Raw genomic sequence first — 21,537 nt, 5'->3', positions numbered from 1 at the left:
ATTTATGTATAAAGTTAGATATATTATTTGTGTACATAACACTGTTCTTATATAAAACAATAATTAATATACAAAAGAGCAATACTGTACATATACATTTTATATACATAAATATATATAAATATATACATATTTATACGTATCATTATATGATTGAGTGTTATTTTATCTTTAATTTAAAATTATTTAATTATATAATAATATATATAAATATGTATTCGAAATAAATATACGTAACTTAATTGTATACAAAAAGTGAAAGAACATTAATTATTATTTTTCAAGTTACCAAAGTACCCTTTATCATTTAGAGGTTAGTTAGAGAACACCGTTTTGATTCTCGTTCTCCTAGATACAGTGGGGCCCCAAGTTAACTTCCCCACATCAGTAACCTTACTGTAGACGTCTTGTCCTTTGATCATTGATTGTCTCATCTCCCTTTGACCGTTGTCTTGGAACAGAAGCCCTGGTAGGTTCCAACATGTGCGGCTGCCAGTGCTCTTCACGCAAGGGTTTTTTTGGGCCAAAAGATTTATTCCCACCTAAGGTTTTGTGTAAACCTAAATTATTTGTATTAATTTTTAAATATTTATCTATTAATTATTAAAATTAATAGGATAAATTAATTTTATTATATATTATTATTTTATCAATTTAAAATTTTTTATATACGTATCCACAAAAAATAAAAATTTATGAAATGATATGTTATTTAAAAAAACGGGGGTTTCATCATTTTTTTTTAATTTTCATTTTAGTAAGTCCCTCGCACCCTTGTCTTCTACCATTTCCTCCCTTTATCTCCAATGACTTCTTTGTTCGTCTTCGGTCGATGAAGAAAATCAAGAAAGAGCAATTTGATCTTGCCCCCTAATACGTTCAAAATTGAAACCCTTATTTTCATATATAAGGGTGTCTTTGATATATAATCATTTATTATAAGGTAAAATTAATTTTTTAGAATATCAAGGATCTTTATGAAATTTTTGGGGTTATTAGACATTTGAAAAAGTTTAAAAATTTTTGAACTATCAATTTGCCCCCTAATAGGTTTAAAATTGAAACCCTTATTTTCAGACATAGAATACCTCATTTTTGTCACTTAAATTACCTATTTAAGGTAAGCAAACTTTTACTTCATTAAGTATATTTGGTAAAGCTTAGATGAACTTGTGCATTGTTTAAAATATTTCTTAAATAGTTGACACAATTTAGTTCCAATTAGAGGTGTCAAATGGTCAGCCCAACTTGAAGCCCAGGAAAATGGCCCAATCTACTACTATAGTGGTTGGGCTAGACCTTGAGCCTAGACACAAGGCCCATGGGTGAGCCCGGTCTATTACTATTTTCATAATTATTTAAAAAATTAAAATAAAAAATTGTTTTTTATTAAAATTAATGGGTCGATATGTTATTATTGGAACCAACCCAATCCTATATATAGGGTCGGGTTGTGAGTCTTATACTTTTTATGAGTTGGTCTGACTTGTAAGGCCACTATTGTACAAGTCTTAGCCCAACCCTGCCCAATCCATCGCAACTTATAGTTTCAATCACTACAAAAAAAAAAAAGGCTTTAATGAGGAAAATTTCTCTTATTCATGTCATTAATATTTTTAACGATAAAAGTTATAACGATAGTTGATGACAAAGATTTTTTTTCGTTGTTAAAACTTTTTAAAGATATAAAATAGATTTTTAAAAACTATTTTTCTTCTATTGAAGTCATAAATTTTTTTGGTTTTAACGAATATAAATAATTGATAGTTAAAATCAAGAAAAAATTACTTATAACGACTGAAATTATCCCTTTAGTATTGTTTCTCTCGCTAAAACTAGTTTTTTTTTTTTTTTTTTTATTAATGAATGGAAGTCTTGAGAATATATACATGGTAGTGGATCTTGATGTGTAGTCAATTTTTCCATGGAGAAAACATAATGGAACAGAGACCAATCAGTTTTGTTTGGAAAGCAATCATAGCGGGAAGCTACACTTGATGATTATTTGTTTGAAAGTAATATTGCATTGCATCACCATTAAACATGTTTATTTCTCTGATAAGATTTCTTCATTGCATTCCATGCATCCCTCTTTCTCTGAATTAGAGCTTTGAAGTTGGTTAGTTAAAATTATAATACATAATTTGAATACTCAATTAGATACTTTAGCGTCAATTAGATACTTTAGCGTTATGTAGTTGAATAAAGTGTGACCAATTTTATTTGCTCTCCGTCAATATCTTTAGGGGTTAGGTGCTTCTTGCACATGAGAAATGAGCATCAGCCGAAGCCCATCAGAATCACAATTTTAATGGACTGGCTAGCTTTCTTTAAATCATAGGCTAGACTTTAGCTCCGGCAATTATTGTGCAGAAGGAACAATTTATTAGCTGCAAGGGTAATTTGAGTGGCAAAAACTTGAGATTTTAAGTATGGGAGCAAAGTTTTAAATCCCTTCGACCACATTTTAAAGTTAAACTTTTAACTAACTAAGTACACTAGTTGTGGAACTAGTCAACCGCCCCCACGGTTTCACTAAGATACTATAATCTTTTGGGTGATGATGAGATGCCTTAACTATAAATATGTTATGGCCTCCAAGGGCCCTTCTTTGCTAAACAAGATGATTAAGACGCTAAAAGAGAGATTAACTTATTCTAATTGAACTATGAAATTATAGCATACTACTTCTCTCTCACAAATCAGACCCAACAACATGATCTCTGCAAAAGAAAACAAGAAGAAGAGCAAAATAAAATGAAAATAGTGAGGAGAGATGAGAGCAAAGCTTTTAGGTAGAAAATTTTGGATTGCCAATTGGGTATTTTCTCGCATTCTTCACTATCTTTGTAAGTGCAGCTTGGCCAAGATCAAGCCCACAAACATCAGCAAGACGAACTAGATAAAGCAAAACATCTGAGAGCTCTTCCTCTAAATGTTCCTTATCATCAGAACTCCAATTGGGTAGTCCCCTTGCCACTTCTCCCTTCCATTGAAATATTTCAGAAAGCTCTCCAACCTCCCCCACCTGCATAAAAACATATATGAAAAATGTATAGATTTTTTGTAACATTAGATACACCGTTCATTATAGTTTTGTTGTTAGGTTTTACAAGTCAAAACGTGTCTTAACAGTTTAAAAAACTATTATTTAACTAGTCTCATCTTAGCATCCCAACCTATGTAAGATGCATATTCATGTCTAACATCTCTTTCATGTTATGTCGATATGAGATTCACCTAAGGGTCTCATATTGTTAAAAGAGCAATCTTAATTTAAACTAAAATTGCATATTTATAGATAGATCAGTCTTACTAGTGCTAGAAGAAGATTTCTGGGACTGTGATATTGATCCCATCCTCTAACTTCAGCAAATTCTGCAAGCATGACTCTGAGTTCCTGAAGAGAAACATCTTTATCATCATTTTTCTCCATCTCTAGATTCTTTTTCTTCTTCTTCTCTTGGCTATGGTTCACTTAAGGCTCATGCACGTCCAAATTTAAATACAACTGAGAGAGAGAGACTTCCAAAGAAAAAAAAAAGCACAGTAAATTTAGTGGAATGCACTTGAGTGTTCCCTTAGAACAATATCATGTGAGGTATGACAAAGATGTCTCCGTTTTTAGATCCATGACTTGATATCACTTTCTCCACCTGCAAAGTTTCTTTTACCAGAAGAATGCCCGCAACTGGTCTTTCTTGGTGAATTTTCAGAATTTGTTGTACTAGAAGGGCAATTATTCTTCTTGGATCTTATGGGTTCAAGCATCAATGATTTAAACATGTTTTATGAATCCTGTAAAATACGATTCCAATCTGGACAATTTGTGACAGATTTTCTGTTATGCAATCCATGAGCTCAAGAAATGTGCCAACAAGTGGCTGAGCTTGATTATGTCGGTCAGTCTATAATTTTATTTTTTTATCAAGGAATCCTACTTGAATTAGATCACCCTTTTAGAGTCGAACTAACCATATGGAATTGATGAAACTTTTGATTCAGTGACTGGTTTCGTAACTACTGCATTGAACACCTTTGTCATTCAAGCTTCCCTGGGGGCATTGGTCAGGCTATAGTTATATGTTAGGAATTTAACAAAACTATAGCTATTAGCAAAAGTGGAATCTTATTACTTAAAATGATCATACCTGTGCCCACAATTCGAGGCGATTTGGCTTCCTAACCTCCATGATAGTGTTGACCCACATAACCAACTTTATATACAATTTTTTCTTAATCAAGGCAAGAAAAACATTTGTGCATGTTCTTTTCATGTGCATATCTTCCCCTGTCCACTGTTATCTTGTGCCTAGCAAGCTAATAGATTTCATGTTTTACACTCTCTTTGTCAATTTCAAACCTTAACCCTAATTTAATCTCCTCTTCTCTTCAACATATGAAGCTTCTTTCCTCTCCAACATGTAAAAATTCATAACCTTTCTAGCGTGTTAAAATTCATCTTTGGCTTTTCCAAATATTTTACAAAAGCTCAAAAAATTGGTTTTATTTGGTTGTCCGTTGATACATCAAATTGGTAGAGTGCACACCTTAATATTGCTAATTTTAAAAAAATACAGGTTTTGTAAAATTTTGAATTTATAAAAAAGAATCATATATTTTTCATGTTTGATTTGTATGCATGCGATTGCTATTCGATTATGGTGGTTGTCGAGGCAGCAAGCATTCGCCACTGCTTGATGCTGCTTCTCACTTCGTGCTAGAAAGCCGAGGGCTTGAACTTGAAAGTTGCCTTGGAGTAGGACTTCTGCTAGGACTTGCCCTTGGGCTGTAAGTTTGCACCTGCAACAAGCAAAAACATTCTGGTGCAACAGTTTGAAAATAGAGCTAAAATGAGAAACCAAAGCACCAGGGTCAATGCAGAAAAAAACTTATGTCTACGGAACAGAACTAGGAAAAGAGAATAATAAAATTATATACATACAGTTTTGAGTATATAATTAGGTATGTAATGATATGTCCTTATGTGATTAAGTGATTTTGAATTAAAAATAAAATAACACTCAATCATATGATAACATATCATCTGTATACCCAATTATATATTCAAAATTATATGTATATAACATTGTTATTATTGATATTCCTGAATTTAAATTACATTTCACAGTCTTTCCTGCCATCCATATGCTGCAGTCATAGAAAAAAGCACAAGATTATCAATCAACAGCAGAATACAAATAAAATCAACAGTCAAAAATCATGAAATAGCCAAGTAACCAACTCAATCTATCAAGCCAAAATTGAAGAATTGACATTACTAAAGAGAATAGAACTTACACTTTATAGAGAGAGCTCATAACAACATCTTATACATGTTGGAAAAAACTTGATGTAAGCTAATGTTAATTATGATTTTAGTTTAATAAAAAGACCCCTAATTAAATAGTCCAATATCAATTTACAGATGAATTTAAGTAATCAATAAAAATAAATCCAAGCAAACTTTTACTTCGCCTACTGGTAGTCTGGATGCACGATTTCAATTTCCCAATGCCATGTCCATGTCAGAGGCATCCTACATGTTATAACATCACTTATTAATCGACCTTAAAGGTTAGTAAAACTGGTAAAACATTAGAACTTCTAAGGTGAAGACCTAGATTTGAGCCTTCGTTAAGTTTGTGAAACCTTGACTTACCTTTACTAAAACTTAAATGTACTTGTGCATTGTTTAAAACATTTTTTAATTAGTTGACACAATTTTGTTCCAATTAGAGGTGTCAAATGGTTGGCCCGACTTGAAGCATTGGAATATGGTCCAATCTACTACTATAGCGGTCAAGCCAGGCCTTGAGCCTAGACACAAGGCCAGTGGGTTAGCCTAGTATGTTACTGTTTTCATAATTATTTAAAAAATTAAAATAAAAAATCATTTTTATTAAAATTAATCGGCCAAACCATTACTGTTGGGCTCGATCCGATCCTATATATAGGGCCGAGTTGTGGGTCTTATGCTTTCCATGGGTTGGTCTGGCTCGTAAGGCCCACTATTGTGCAGGCCTTACCTCAGCCCAGCCCAACCCGACCCATTGCCACTTCTAGTTTCAATCACTACAAAAAAAACAAAAGCTTTAATGAGAGGAAAATTTCTCTTACTCTCGTCGTTAAAACTTTTAACAACAAAAGCTATAACGACGGTTGATGACAGAGTTTTTTTCGTTATTAAAACTTTTTAACAATATAAAATAGACTTTTAACAAGCATTTTTCCATTGTTAAAATCATAAATTTTTTTGGTTTTAACGAATACAAATAATTGATAGTTAAAATTAGAAAAAAAAGTACTTATAACGGCCAAAATTATCCCTTTAGTATTGTTTCTCTTGTTAAAGTTAGTATTTTTTTTTTTTTGGTAGTGAATGGAAGTCTTGAGAATATATACATGGTAGTGGATCTTGATGTGTAGTCAATTTTTCCATGAAGAAAACATAATGGAACAGAGACAAATCAGTTTTGTTTGGAAAGCAATCATAGCGGGAAGCTACATTTGATGATTATTTGTTTGAAAGTAATATTGCATTGCATCACCATTAAACATGTTTATTTCTTTGATAAGATTTCTTCATTTCATTCCATGCATCGCTCTTTCTCCAAATTGGGGCTCTAAAGTTGGTTGGCTAAAATTGTGACACATTATTTAAATACTCAATTAGGTACTTTAGCATTAGGCAGTTGAATAAGGTGTGACCAATTTTATTTGCTCTCCATCAATATCTTTAGGGGTTATATGCTCCTAGCGCATGAGAAATGAGCATCAGCCCAAGCCCATCAGAATCACAATTTTAGGGGACTAGCTAGCTTTCTTTAAATCATAGGCTAGACTTTAGCTCTGGCAATTATTGTGTACAAGGAACAATTTATTAGTTGCAAAGGTAATCTGAATGACAAAAACTTGAGATTCCAAATACGAGAGCAATGGTTTAAATCTTTTTGGTTATATTTTAATATTAAACTTTTAACTAACTAAGTATACTAGTTGTGGAACTAGTTGACCGCCCTCAAGGTTTTACTAAGATACTATAATCTTTTGGGTGAAGATGAGATGCCTCAACTATAAATATGTTATGGCCTCCAAGGGTCCTTCTTTGCTAAACAAGATGATTAAGACGCTAAAAGAGAGATTAATTTATTCTAATTGAACTCTGAAATTATAGCATACTACTTCTCTCTCACAAATCAGACCCAACAACAAGATCTCTGCAAAAGAAAACAACAAGAAGAGCAAAATAAAATGAAAATAGTGAGGAGAGATGAGAGCAAAACTTTTAGGTTGAAAATTTTGGATTGCCAATTGGGTATTTTCTCGCATTCTTCACTATCTTTGTAAGTGCAGCTTGGCCAAGATCAAGCCCACAAACATCAGCAAGACGAACTAGATAAAGCAAAACATCTGAGAGCTCTTCCTCTAAATGTTCCTTATCATCAGAACTCCAATTGGGTAGTCCCCTTGCCACTTCTCCCTTCCATTGAAATATTTCAGAAAGCTCTCCAACCTCCCCCACCTGCATAAAAACATATATGAAAAATGTATAGATTTTTTGTAACATTAGATACACCGTTCATTATAGTTTTGTTGTTAGGTTTTACAAGTCAAAACGTGTCTTAACAGTTTAAAAAACTATTATTTAACTAGTCTCATCTTAGTATCCCAAGTTATGTAAGATGCATATTCATGACACATTCATGTCCAACATCTCTTTCATGTTATGTCGATATGAGATTCACCTAAGGGTCTCATATTGTTAAAAGAGCAATCTTAATTTAAACTAAAATTGCATATTTATAGATAGAACAGTCTTACTAGTGCTAGAAGAAGATTTCTGGGACTGTGATATTGATCCCATCCTCTAACTTCAGCAAATTCTGCAAGCATGACTCTGAGTTCCTGAAGAGAAACATCTTTATCATCATTTTTCTCCATCTCTAGATTCTTTTCTTCTTCTTCTCTTGGCTATGGTTCACTTAAGGCTCTTGCACGTCCAAATTTAAATACAACCGAGAGAGAGAGACTTCCAAAGAAACAAAAAAAGCACAGTAAATTTAGTGGAGGGCACTTGAGTGTTCCCTTAGAACAATATCATGTGAGGTATGACAAAGATGTCTCCGTTTTTACATCCATGACTTGATATCACTTTCTCCACCTGCAAAGTTTCTTTTACCGGAAGAATGCCCGCAACTGGTCTTTCTTGGTGAATTTTCAGAATTTGTTGTACTAGAAGGGCAATTATTCTTCTTGGATCTTATGGGTTCAAGCATCAATGATTTAAACATGTTTTATGAAACCTGTAAAATACGATTCCAATCTGGACAATTTGCGACAGATTTTCTGTTATGCAATCCATGAGCTCAAGAAATGTGCCAACAAGTGGCTGAGCTTGATTATGTCGGTCAGTCTATAATTTTGTTTTTTTACCAAGGAATCCTACTTAAATTAGATCACCCTTATAGGATCGAACTAACCACATAGAACTGATAAAATTTTTGATTCAATGATTGATTTTACAGCCACTGTATTAAACACCTTTGTCATTCAAGCTTCCCTGGGGGCATTGGTCAGGCTATAGTTATATGTTAGGAATTTAACAAAACTATAGCTATTAGCAAAAGTGGAATCTTATTTCTTAAAATGATCATACCTGTGCCCACAATTCGAGGCGATTTGGCTTCCTAACCTCCATGATAGTGTTGACCCACATAGCCAACTTTATATACAATTTTTTCTTAATCAAGGCAAGAAAAACATTTGTGCATGTTCTTTTCATGTGCATATCTTCTACTGTCCACTGTTATCTTGTGCCTAGCAAGCTAATAGATTTCATGTTTTACACTCTCTTTGTCAATTTCAAACCTTAACCCTAATTTAATCTCCTCCTCTTCAACATATGAAGCTTCTTTCCTCTCCAACATGTAAAAATTCATATCCTTTCTAGCGTGTTAAAATTCATCTTTGGCTTCTCCAACTATTTTACAAAAGCTCAAAAAATTGGTTTTATTTGGTTGTCCGTTGATACATCAAATTGGTAGAGTTCACACCTTAATATTGCTAATTTTAAAAAAATACAGGTTTTGTAAAATTTTGTATTTATAAAAAAGAATCATATATTTTTCATGCTTGATTTGTATGCATGCGATTGCTATTCGTTTATGGTGGTTGTCGAGGCAGCAAGCATTCGCCACCGCTTGGTGCTGCTTCTCACTTCGTGCTAGAAAGCCGAGGGCTTGAACTTGAAAGTTGCCTTGGAATAGGACTTCTGCTAGGACTTGCCCTTGGGCTGTAAGTTTGCACCTACAACAAGCAAAAACATTCTGGTGCAACAGTTTGAAAATAGAACTAAAAGGAGAAACCAAAGCACCAGGGTCAATGCAGAAAAAAACTTATGTCTACGGAACAGAACTAGGAAAAGAGAATGATAAAATTATATACATACAGTTTTGAGTATATAATTGAATATATAATGATATATCATTATATAATTAAATGATTTTGAATTAAAGATAAAATAACATTCAATCACATGATGACATATGATCTGTATATCCAATTATATATTCAAAATTATATGCATATAACATTGTTATTATTGATATTCATGAATTTAAATTACATTTCACAGTCTTTCCTGTCATCCATATGCTGCAGTCATAGAAAAAAGCACAAGATTATCAATCAACAGCAGAATACAAATAAAATCAACAGTCAAAAATCATGAAATAGCCAAGTAACCAACTCAATCTATCAAGCCAAAATTGAAGAATTGACATTACTAAAGAGAATCGAACTTATACTTTATAGAGAGAGCTCATAACAACATCTTATACATGTTGGAAAAAACTTAATGTAAGCTAATATTAATTATGATTTTAGTTTAATAAAAAGACCTCTAATTAAATAGTTCAATATCAATTTACAGATGAATTTAAGTAATCAATAAAAATAAATCCAAGCAAACTTTTACTTCGCCTACTGGTAGTTTGGATGCATGATTTCAATTTCCCAATGCCATGTCCATGTCAGAGGCATCCTACATGTTATAACATCACTTATTAATCGACCTTAAAGGTTAGCAAAACTGGTAAAACATTAGAACTTCCAAAGTGAAAACCTAGATTTGAGCCTTTGTTAAATTTGTGAAACATTGACTTACCTTTACTAAAGCTTAGATGTACTTGTGCATTGTTTAAAACATTTTTTAATTAGTAGACACAATTTTGTTCCAATTAGAGGTGTCAAATGGTTGGCCCGACTTGAAGCATTGGAATATGGTCCAGTCTACTACTATAGCTGTCAGGCCAGGCCTTGAGCCTAGACACAAGGCCTGTGGGTTAGCCTAGTATGTTACTGTTTTCATAATTATTTAAAAAATTAAAATAAAAAATTATTTTTATTAAAATTAATCGACCAACCCATTACTGTTGGGCTCGATCCGATCCTATATATAAGGCCGAGTTGTGGGTCTTATGCTTTCTATGGGTTGGTCTGGCTCGTAAGACCCACTATTGTGCAGGCCTTACCCCAGCCCAGCCCAACCCGACCCATTGCCACTTTTAGTTTCAATCACTACAAAAAAAACAAAAGCTTTAATGAGAGGAAAATTTCTCTTACTCTCATCGCTAAAACTTTTAACAACAAAAGCTATAATGACAGTTGGTGATAAAGTTTTTTTCGTTGTTAAAACTTTTTAACAACATAAAATAGGCTTTTAACAAGTATTTTTCCATTGTTAAAATCATAAATTTTCTTGGTTTTAACGAGTATAAATAATTGATAGTTAAAATTAGAAAAAAAAAGTACTTATAAAGGCCAAAATTATCCCTTTAATATTGTTTCTCTTGTTAAAGTTAGTATTTTTTTTTTTTTTTTGGCAGTGAATGGAAGTCTTGAGAATATATACATGGTAGTGGATCTTGATGTGTAGTCAATTTTTCCATGAAGAAAACATAATGGAACAGAGACAAATCAATTTTGTTTGGAAAGCAATCATAGCGGGAAGCTACATTTGATGATTATTTGTTTGAAAGTAATATTGCATTGCATCACCATTAAACATGTTTATTTCTTTGATAAGATTTCTTCATTTCATTCCATGCATCGCTCTTTCTCCAAATTGGGGCTCTAAAGTTGGTTAGCTAAAATTGTGACACATTATTTAAATACTCAATTAGGTACTTTAGCATTAGGCAGTTGAATAAGGTGTGACCAATTTTATTTGCTCTCCATCAATATCTTTAGGGGTTATATGCTCCTAGCGCATGAGAAATGAGCATCAGCCCAAGCCCATCAGAATCACAATTTTAAGGGACTAGCTAGCTTTCTTTAAATCATAGGCTAGACTTTAGCTCTGGCAATTGTTGTGCACAAGGAACAATTTATTAGTTGCGAAGGTAATATGGGAGACAAAAACTTGATATTCCAAATACGAGAGCAAAGGTTTAAATCATTTTGATTATATTTCAAGATTAAATTCTTAACTAACTAAGTACACTAGTTGTAGAACTAGTCGACTGCCCCAGGGTTTCACTCACTAAGATACTATAATCTTTTGGGTGAAGATGAGATGTCTCAACTATAAATATGTTATGGCCTCCAAGGGTCCTTCTTTGCTAAACAAGATGATTAAGACGCTAAAAGAGAGATTAATTTATTCTAATTGAACTCTGAAATTATAGCATACTACTTCTCTCTCACAAATCAGACCCAACAACAAGATCTCTGCAAAAGAAAACAACAAGAAGAGCAAAATAAAATGAAAATAGTGAGGAGAGATGAGAGCAAAACTTTTAGGTCGAAAATTTTGGATTGCCAATTGGGTATTTTCTCGCATTCTTCACTATCTTTGTAAGTGCAGCTTGGCCAAGATCAAGCCCACAAACATCAGCAAGACGAACTAGATAAAGCAAAACATCTGAGAGCTCTTCCTCTAAATGTTCCTTATCATCAGAACTCCAATTGGGTAGTCCCCTTGCCACTTCTCCCTTCCATTGAAATATTTCAGAAAGCTCTCCAACCTCCCCCACCTGCATAAAAACATATATGAAAAATGTATAGATTTTTTGTAACATTAGATACACCGTTCATTATAGTTTTGTTGTTAGGTTTTACAAGTCAAAACGTGTCTTAACAGTTTAAAAAACTATTATTTAACTAGTCTCATCTTAGTATCCCAAGTTATGTAAGATGCATATTCATGACACATTCATGTCCAACATCTCTTTCATGTTATGTCGATATGAGATTCACCTAAGGGTCTCATATTGTTAAAAGAGCAATCTTAATTTAAACTAAAATTGCATATTTATAGATAGAACAGTCTTACTAGTGCTAGAAGAAGATTTCTGGGACTGTGATATTGATCCCATCCTCTAACTTCAGCAAATTCTGCAAGCATGACTCTGAGTTCCTGAAGAGAAACATCTTTATCATCATTTTTCTCCATCTCTAGATTCTTTTCTTCTTCTTCTCTTGGCTATGGTTCACTTAAGGCTCTTGCACGTCCAAATTTAAATACAACCGAGAGAGAGAGACTTCCAAAGAAACAAAAAAACACAGTAAATTTAGTGGAGGGCACTTGAGTGTTCCCTTAGAACAATATCATGTGAGGTATGACAAAGATGTCTCCGTTTTTACATCCATGACTTGATATCACTTTCTCCACCTGCAAAGTTTCTTTTACCGGAAGAATGCCCGCAACTGGTCTTTCTTGGTGAATTTTCAGAATTTGTTGTACTAGAAGGGCAATTATTCTTCTTGGATCTTATGGGTTCAAGCATCAATGATTTAAACATGTTTTATGAATCCTGTAAAATACGATTCCAATCTGGACAATTTGCGACAGATTTTCTGTTATGCAATCCATGAGCTCAAGAAATGTGCCAACAAGTGGCTGAGCTTGATTATGTCGGTCAGTCTATAATTTTGTTTTTTTACCAAGGAATCCTACTTAAATTAGATCACCCTTATAGGATCGAACTAACCACATAGAACTGATAAAACTTTTGATTCAATGATTGATTTTACAACCACTGTATTGAACACCTTTGTCATTCAAGCTTCCCTGGGGGCATTGGTCAGGCTATAGTTATATGTTAGGAATTTAACAAAACTATAGCTATTAGCAAAAGTGGAATCTTATTTCTTAAAATGATCATACCTGTGCCCACAATTCGAGGCGATTTGGCTTCCTAACCTCCATGATAGTGTTGACCCACATAGCCAACTTTATATACAATTTTTTCTTAATCAAGGCAAGAAAAACATTTGTGCATGTTCTTTTCATGTGCATATCTTCTACTGTCCACTGTTATCTTGTGCCTAGCAAGCTAATAGATTTCATGTTTTACACTCTCTTTGTCAATTTCAAACCTTAACCCTAATTTAATCTCCTCCTCTTCAACATATGAAGCTTCTTTCCTCTCCAACATGTAAAAATTCATATCCTTTCTAGCGTGTTAAAATTCATCTTTGGCTTCTCCAACTATCTTACAAAAGCTCAAAAAATTGGTTTTATTTGGTTGTCCGTTGATACATCAAATTGGTAGAGTTCACACCTTAATATTGCTAATTTTAAAAAAATACAGGTTTTGTAAAATTTTGTATTTATAAAAAAGAATCATATATTTTTCATGCTTGATTTGTATGCATGCGATTGCTATTCGTTTATGGTGGTTGTCGAGGCAGCAAGCATTCGCCACCGCTTGATGCTGCTTCTCACTTCGTGCTAGAAAGCCGAGGGCTTGAACTTGAAAGTTGCCTTGGAATAGGACTTCTGCTAGGACTTGCCCTTGGGCTGTAAGTTTGCACCTACAACAAGCAAAAACATTCTGGTGCAACAGTTTGAAAATAGAACTAAAAGGAGAAACCAAAGCACCAGGGTCAATGCAGAAAAAAACTTATGTCTACGGAACAGAACTAGGAAAAGAGAATGATAAAATTATATACATACAGTTTTGAGTATATAATTGAATATATAATGATATATCATTATATAATTAAATGATTTTGAATTAAAGATAAAATAACATTCAATCACATGATGACATATGATCTGTATATCCAATTATATATTCAAAATTATATGCATATAACATTGTTATTATTGATATTCATGAATTTAAATTACATTTCACAGTCTTTCCTGTCATCCATATGCTGCAGTCATAGAAAAAAGCACAAGATTATCAATCAACAGCAGAATACAAATAAAATCAACAGTCAAAAATCATGAAATAGCCAAGTAACCAACTCAATCTATCAAGCCAAAATTGAAGAATTGACATTACTAAAGAGAATCGAACTTATACTTTATAGAGAGAGCTCATAACAACATCTTATACATGTTGGAAAAAACTTAATGTAAGCTAATATTAATTATGATTTTAGTTTAATAAAAAGACCCCTAATTAAATAGTTCAATATCAATTTACAGATGAATTTAAGTAATCAATAAAAATAAATCCAAGCAAACTTTTACTTCGCCTACTGGTAGTTTGGATGCATGATTTCAATTTCCCAATGCCATGTCCAGAGGCATCCTACATGTTATAACATCACTTATTAATCGACATTAAAGGTTAGAAAACTAGTAAAACATTAGAACTTCCAAAGTGAAAACCTAGATTTGAGCCTTTGTTAAATTTGTGAAACATTGACTTACCTTTACTAAAGCTTAGATGTACTTGTGCATTGTTTAAAACATTTTTTAATTAGTAGACACAATTTTGTTCCAATTAGAGGTGTCAAATGTAACCTCTCCTAACCATTGGGTGTGTTACAGAAGAACGGCATGAGTTCCCCTATTTTAGAGGGCCCGGGGAATATTTTTCTCTTTTTCATTATGCCCTGTAACACTTCCAATTTGTAATTCACACAAACCAGTCCTACCAATCGACTGGATTTTCATCACATAATCATAATAAATAAAATAAGTACATAATAATAACTATCATAAAAAAAAATTATCACCCACAGAAACTTTATAACTAATTTTCCAAACTAGTCATATATATATATATATATATTACATATACATCATAACATTTAAGTCAACAAAATTATGGTGCCTTCCTGCCTTAGCCTCATGTCTCATTAGTGCTCCCCGGGAACCTTTGCTGCATTTCTTTACCTGTAAAATATTAAATTAAACGGAGTGAGCGACTATGGCTCAGTAAGAAAATCATACTAAACACTTAAAGTATTTTATACCAGTACTAATCTTCTCTAATCTTTTTTATACTTAGCGTGTCTGAACTATTTACAACAAAATAATTAACACAGAACACGCATTTAACACGTATCATCCTTCTTTTCTTTCACACATTTATTCCTTTCCTTATTATACAGATATGAATCACTCATTATGATTTATGCATGTATGAGTGTCATGACATTTCTATTTTCTGTTCGTACATCTTTCTTAACTCTTTATCAGCCACACAGGCTTGTATGCATAATTCTAATGCAAATGACTTTCATAAAATATTTACTAATTTGTTTCTCTCTCTTTCTCATTGATCGATCTAGACTACATATGATAGTACTTGCAGTCACCATACAAAGTATAATTCTCTCTTACACGCATTTTTTTTTTCTTTGCTGTCCACACAGTACAGCTAATATTTTTCTTTGCTGTCCACACAGTACAGCTGATATTTTTCTTTGCTGTCCACACAGTACAGCTGATATTTTTCTTTTGCTGTCCACACAGTACAGCTGGTTGTCCACACAGTACAACCGATTATTTTATTTGCTGTCCACACAGTACAGCTGGTTGTCCACACAGTACAACCGATTATTTTATTTGCTGTCCACACAGTACAACTGGCGTGTAAGGATTTTAAGTATGTTTTCTGCTTTCCTATATCATATGAGTCATTATAAAAACATGCATGACTTAGAAAATATTTTTCCTCTTTCTTTATTTTTTCTAAATCATGCATATGTTATGATTCCTCATGTATGCATATATAACCATAATATGAAATATGCGCATTTGTTATTTTCCCTTATTCTTTTCATTCCTTCTCAAATATCATATTATTTTCTCATGCATTTATATATATATATATCATGCCTCAAACCAATTTCAATTATACAATATAGGCTTAATATAAGGGTTATTTCACATAACATACACATAATTAAACAACATTAACCTATATCACATAAAATGACATTTTTGCCCTTATGGCCAAAATTACCTTTTTACCCTTATGGCCAAAAATTACATCCTGAATCATAATGAATTTCTTTATCCTTTTAAGCATAAATCACCTTAATTCTAATACCTTACATACTGATATAAGTAAAGGTTATTTAAATAACCTAACTCAAATTTACTTTAAGTATGTAAAGTATGAAATTCTTACATTTTCTTTGCCAAATAGGTGATTTAAGCTTATTCACCTTCTTTTCTTCTTCTTGGCAACCTTAATCAACCAAAAATATAATCATCCATCAAACTCTCAAATTTCACATATCTTAAAAATTAAATTTCTTACCTTAGAACTGACCAGAATTGACAGATCTACACTTTTTATAACTGGGGCCTCTGGAAATTAGGTGGTTTAGCTAGGTTTTTGGACAAATTTTGGTTAAGGGAAAAACTTTAGCTTAATTTCATGGAGTTCTCGGCAATAAGGAAGAAGATGAATAGATTATATAATTTATAAGCCTTTTGGACCATTTTGCCCTTAACCTTTTCCATAAATTACTATTTTATCCTTAGTCAATTACCAAAAACCCTTAGCACCACCATATAATTTCAAGTGTGCCCTTCAATTTTAATTCCCACTTTGTCTCTTGAATCTTTATAAAATGACCATTTTACCCCCTTTGAAAAATATTGCTCATTTAGTAGTTTTCTATGATTCTTTTGCGATTTCTTTACACAACAAGTTATAAAATCCATTCTAGGGGTAATTTTGGAAGTGGAGTTTACTGACACACCTGAATTCGGATGTTACATCAAATGGTTGGCCCGACTTGAAGCATTGGAATATGGTCCAGTCTACTACTATAGCTGTCAGGCCAGGCCTTGAGCCTAAACACAAGGCCTGTGGGTTAGCCTAGTATGTTACTGTTTTCATAATTATTTAAAAAATTAAAATAAAAAATTATTTTTATTAAAATTAATCGACCAACCCATTACTGTTGGGCTCGATCCGATCCTATATATAAGGCCGAGTTGTGGGTCTTATGCTTTCTATGGGTTGGTCTGGCTCGTAAGGCCCACTATTGTGCAGGCCTTACCCCAGCCCAGCCCAACCCGACCCATTGCCACTTTTAGTTTCAATCACTACAAAAAAAACAAAAGCTTTAATGAGAGGAAAATTTCTCTTACTCTCGTCGCTAAAACTTTTAACAACAAAAGCTATAATGACAGTTGGTGATAGAGTTTTTTTCGTTGTTAAAACTTTTTAACAACATAAAATAGGTTTTTAACAAGTATTTTTCCATTGTTAAAATCATAAATTTTTTTTTGTTTTAACGAGTATAAATAATTGATAGTTAAAATTAGAAAAAAAAAGTACTTATAAAGGCCAAAATTATCCCTTTAATATTGTTTCTCTTGTTAAAGTTAGTATTTTTTTTTTTTTGGCAGTGAATGGAAGTCTTGAGAATATATACATGGTAGTGGATCTTGATGTGTAGTCAATTTTTCCATGAAGAAAACATAATGGAACAGAGACAAATCAATTTTGTTTGGAAAGCAATCATAGCGGGAAGCTACATTTGATGATTATTTGTTTGAAAGTAATATTGCATTGCATCACCATTAAACATGTTTATTTCTTTGATAAGATTTCTTCATTTCATTCCATGCATCGCTCTTTCTCCAAATTGGGGCTCTAAAGTTGGTTAGCTAAAATTGTGACACATTATTTAAATACTCAATTAGGTACTTTAGCATTAGGCAGTTGAATAAGGTGTGACCAATTTTATTTGCTCTCCATCAATATCTTTAGGGGTTATATGCTCCTAGCGCATGAGAAATGAGCATCAGCCCAAGCCCATCAGAATCACAATTTTAAGGGACTAGCTAGCTTTCTTTAAATCATAGGCTAGGCGTTAGCTCTGGCAATTATTGTGCACAAGGAACAATTTATTAGTTGCGAAGGTAATCTGAGAGACAAAAACTTGATATTCTAAATATGAGAGCAAAGGTTTAAATCATTTTGGTTATATTTTAATATTAAACTTTTAACAAACTAAGTATACTAATTGTGAAACTAGTTGACCGCCCCAGGGTTTTACTAAGATACTATAATCTTTTGGGTGAAGATGAGATGCCTCAACTATAAATATGTTATGGCCTCCAAAGGCCCTTCTTTGCTAAACAAGATGATTAAGACGCTAAAAGAGACATTAATTTATTCTAATTGAACTCTGAAATTATAGCATACTACTTCTCTCTCACAAATCAGACTCAACAACAAGATCTCTGCAAAAGAAAACAACAAGAAGAGCAAAATAAAATGAAAATAGTGAGGAGAGATGAGAGCAAGACTTTTAGGTAGAAAATTTTTGATTGCCAATTGGGTATTTTCTCGCATTCTTCACTATCTTTGTAAGTGCAGCTTGGCCAAGATCGAGCCCACAAACATCAGCAAGACGAACTAGATAAAGCAAAACATCTGAGAGCTCTTCCTCTACATGTTCCTTATCATCAGAACTCCAATTGGGTAGTCCCCTTGCCACTTCTCCCTTCCATTGAAATATTTCAGAAAGCTCTCCAACCTCCCCCACCTGCATAAAAACATATATGAAAAATGTATAGATTTTTTGTAACATTAGATACACCGTTCATCATAGTTTTGTTGTTAGGTTTTACAAATCAAAACGTGTCTTAACAGTTTAAAAAACTATTATTTAACTAGTCTCGTCTTAGCATCCCAAGCTATATAAGATGCATATTCATGACTCATTCATGTCCAACTTCTCTTCCGTGTTATGTCGATACGGGATTCACCTAAGGGTCTCATATTGTTAAAAGAGCAATCTTAATTTAAACTAAAATTGCATATTTATAGATAGAACAGTCTTACTAGTGCTAGAAGGAGATTTCTGGGACTGTGGTATTGATCCCATCCTCTAACTTCAACAAATTCTGCAAGCATGTCTCTGAGTTCCTGAAGAGAAACATCTTTATCATCATTTTTCTCCATCTCTAGATTCTTTTTCTTCTTCTTCTCTTGGCTATGGTTCACTTAAGGCTCATGCACGTCCAAAGTTAAATACAACTGAGAGAGAGAGACTTCCAAAGAAAAAAAAAAGCACAGTAAATTTAGTGGAGGGCACTTGAGTGTTCCCTTAGAACAATATCATGTGAGGTATGACAAAGATGTCTCCGTTTTTACATCCATGACTTGATATCACTTTCTCCACCTGCAAAGTTTCTTTTACCGGAAGAATGCCCGCAACTGGTCTTTCTTGGTGAATTTTCAGAATTTGTTGTACTAGAAGGGCAATTATTCTTCTTGGATCTTATGGGTTCAAGCATCAATGATTTAAACACGTTTTATGAATCCTGTAAAATACGATTCCAATCTGGACAATTTGTGACAGATTTTCTGTTATGCAATCCATGAGCTCAAGAAATGTGCCAACAAGTGGCTGAGCTTGATTATGTCGGTCAGTCTATAATTTTGTTTTTCTACCAAGGAATCCTATTTGAATGGAACTGATAAAACTTTTGATTCAGTAACTAGTTTCACAACACTGCATTGAACACCTTTGCCATTCAAGCTTCCCTGGGGGCATTGGTCAGGCTATAGTTATATGTTAGGAATTTAACAAAACTATAGCTATTAGCAAAAGTGGAATCTTATTTCTTAAAATGATCATACCTGTGCCCACAATTCCAGGCGATTTGGCTTTTCTTAAATAGAGAGAGCTCATAACAACATCTTATACATGTTGGAAAAAAACCTGATGTAGGCTAACATTAATTATGATTTTAGTTTAATAAAAAAATTCTAATTAAATAGTCTAATATCAGTTTACAGATGAGTTTAAGTAATCAATAAAAATAAATTCAATATACTTAAAAATTATATTTGGGTGGACAACATAAATGTGAGTCTTGACGTTTATTGGACCTTAATTGAGTCAATTACTCTGCTATATATTGACAAGGTTCTCGCTCCAAAACCTAATGCATTATAATTATAGTATAGTTTACCTTATAGAAAACTAATTATTTAGGGAGGTTTTTTGAATGGAAAACCAAGTTATATCGAAAGGTAATCTTAGTAGCTTTACAAATTTAAATTGTATGAAGATCCAGATATTCCTATAACCCTAAATTAATTATAATTGAGTCAATTATTTTACTATATATTGACAAAGGTTCTCGCTCCGAAACCTGATACATTATAATTGCAGTATAGTTTACTTTATAGAAAACTAATTATTTAGGGAGGTTTTTTGAATGGAAAACCAAGTTATATCGAAAGGAAATCTTAGTAGTTTTACAGGTTCAAATTGTATGAATATCCAAATATTTCTATAACCTTAAAATATTTAATTCAGTATTTTATAATTTATACGTAAATCTTAGAATTATGGTTGATTGATTTATTATATTGGGTTTATCCAAAATAATTTTTACAACACAATATATTTTTATTTATTAAAAAGTTAAAAATTTGTCTAATAATTCCAGTGTACCCATAAAGGTTTTAGATGAGCTAAAGGGTCCACAGTTTGCGGTGAAATGGTGCATTAGACTGCCACTCTAGAAAGCTCAATTGCTGACCATGTCCCTGCCTTCTGCTTCTTCTTTGACTTCTGACCAGAGAGCAAAAGGGCAACCTAACCAGTAGTCAACACTGTAATTGTCGAAAAAAATAAAAAAACATGCACATTCAGCCTCTTATAAGTCAGTCAAACTCTATGAGCAAATGCAATTGTTTGAAGTTTTCATATGGATAGAATCAATACTGTAGCACCTTCAGCGAGCAAAATTTATGTCCATTTTGAATGTATAGAGATACAACTATACAAAGAAAGAAAGACTACTTCACAACAGTGTGCCCTGAATGGGCAAATACCTCGATCCTAGTGGCAATGCATCTTAAGACGTGACAATCTATGAAGCACAAAAATGAAAACGTGAAAAAGAAAACATTGAAACGTATTTTCTAAAAGATATAGAAAATGAAAATGTGGTAAAGCATATAAATATAAAAAATATAAGGTTTTTGTTATAAATATTATTAAAAAATACAACATGTATTTTTTTTTTTAGCAACTTTTTAGTAACTATGTGATGTGCACTCAATCAATTTGGCCTACAACCGATAACCAAATAAATAGTGCATATCAAATATAATGAAACTAATTTTTTTAGTGTTTGTTGATAATTGAAGAAACTGGAGATGGAAAAGAGATAAGTTTTGGCATGTCGAAGTGGAGAGAAACTTCAGATGTTACACAAAAGAGGGGATATGAAATCATAGTTAAAGTTCAAAATTGTAATGTAAAGTGAAACATGAAATAGATTAAACAACAAGGAGA

At 32.7% G+C, this 21,537-nt stretch overlaps 4 protein-coding genes across 4 annotated transcripts; all 4 read right to left on the bottom strand.

Annotated features, from left to right (window-relative positions):
* Positions 1–2,440: 2,440 nt before the first annotated feature.
* On the bottom strand, positions 2,441–3,472 carry LOC123204932 (dCTP pyrophosphatase 1-like). The gene is made up of 2 exons (XM_044621749.1): positions 3,317–3,472; positions 2,441–3,028 (listed from the first exon to the last, which is right to left on the bottom strand). Exons 1-2 carry the CDS (start codon positions 3,434–3,436, stop codon positions 2,792–2,794), a joined length of 357 nt encoding a protein of 118 aa, XP_044477684.1. The 5' UTR covers positions 3,437–3,472; the 3' UTR covers positions 2,441–2,791.
* Positions 3,473–7,127: 3,655 nt separating this feature from the next.
* Positions 7,128–7,977, bottom strand: LOC123204915 (dCTP pyrophosphatase 1-like). Its single transcript, XM_044621718.1, has 2 exons — positions 7,825–7,977; positions 7,128–7,525 (listed from the first exon to the last, which is right to left on the bottom strand). Exons 1-2 carry the CDS (start codon positions 7,942–7,944, stop codon positions 7,289–7,291), a joined length of 357 nt encoding a protein of 118 aa, XP_044477653.1. The 5' UTR covers positions 7,945–7,977; the 3' UTR covers positions 7,128–7,288.
* Positions 7,978–11,640: 3,663 nt separating this feature from the next.
* LOC123204918 (dCTP pyrophosphatase 1-like) lies at positions 11,641–12,515 on the bottom strand. The gene is made up of 2 exons (XM_044621724.1): positions 12,338–12,515; positions 11,641–12,038 (listed from the first exon to the last, which is right to left on the bottom strand). The coding sequence occupies exons 1-2, from the start codon at positions 12,455–12,457 to the stop codon at positions 11,802–11,804; spliced, it is 357 nt and encodes a 118-aa protein (XP_044477659.1). The 5' UTR covers positions 12,458–12,515; the 3' UTR covers positions 11,641–11,801.
* A 5,835-nt stretch (positions 12,516–18,350) lies between these two features.
* On the bottom strand, positions 18,351–19,459 carry LOC123203821 (dCTP pyrophosphatase 1-like). Its single transcript, XM_044620265.1, has 2 exons — positions 19,065–19,459; positions 18,351–18,765 (listed from the first exon to the last, which is right to left on the bottom strand). Exons 1-2 carry the CDS (start codon positions 19,182–19,184, stop codon positions 18,529–18,531), a joined length of 357 nt encoding a protein of 118 aa, XP_044476200.1. The 5' UTR covers positions 19,185–19,459; the 3' UTR covers positions 18,351–18,528.
* Positions 19,460–21,537: the final 2,078 nt, after the last annotated feature.

This window comes from Mangifera indica, chromosome 20, assembly GCF_011075055.1.
Source record: "Mangifera indica cultivar Alphonso chromosome 20, CATAS_Mindica_2.1, whole genome shotgun sequence".
Lineage (NCBI taxonomy): Eukaryota > Viridiplantae > Streptophyta > Magnoliopsida > Sapindales > Anacardiaceae > Mangifera > Mangifera indica.
This window is presented reverse-complemented; position numbering and strand designations above follow the sequence as displayed.

Coding starts and splice junctions, on each gene's coding strand:
- LOC123204932 (XM_044621749.1), bottom strand. CDS start 3,436: ATGGAGAAAAATGATGATAAAGATGTTTCTCTTCAGGAACTCAGAGTC. Junction 3,029..3,316: donor GAAATCTTCTTCTAGCACTA/GTAAGACTGATC, acceptor GTTTTTATGCAG/GTGGGGGAGGTTGGAGAGCT.
- LOC123204915 (XM_044621718.1), bottom strand. CDS start 7,944: ATGGAGAAAAATGATGATAAAGATGTTTCTCTTCAGGAACTCAGAGTC. Junction 7,526..7,824: donor GAAATCTTCTTCTAGCACTA/GTAAGACTGTTC, acceptor GTTTTTATGCAG/GTGGGGGAGGTTGGAGAGCT.
- LOC123204918 (XM_044621724.1), bottom strand. CDS start 12,457: ATGGAGAAAAATGATGATAAAGATGTTTCTCTTCAGGAACTCAGAGTC. Junction 12,039..12,337: donor GAAATCTTCTTCTAGCACTA/GTAAGACTGTTC, acceptor GTTTTTATGCAG/GTGGGGGAGGTTGGAGAGCT.
- LOC123203821 (XM_044620265.1), bottom strand. CDS start 19,184: ATGGAGAAAAATGATGATAAAGATGTTTCTCTTCAGGAACTCAGAGAC. Junction 18,766..19,064: donor GAAATCTCCTTCTAGCACTA/GTAAGACTGTTC, acceptor GTTTTTATGCAG/GTGGGGGAGGTTGGAGAGCT.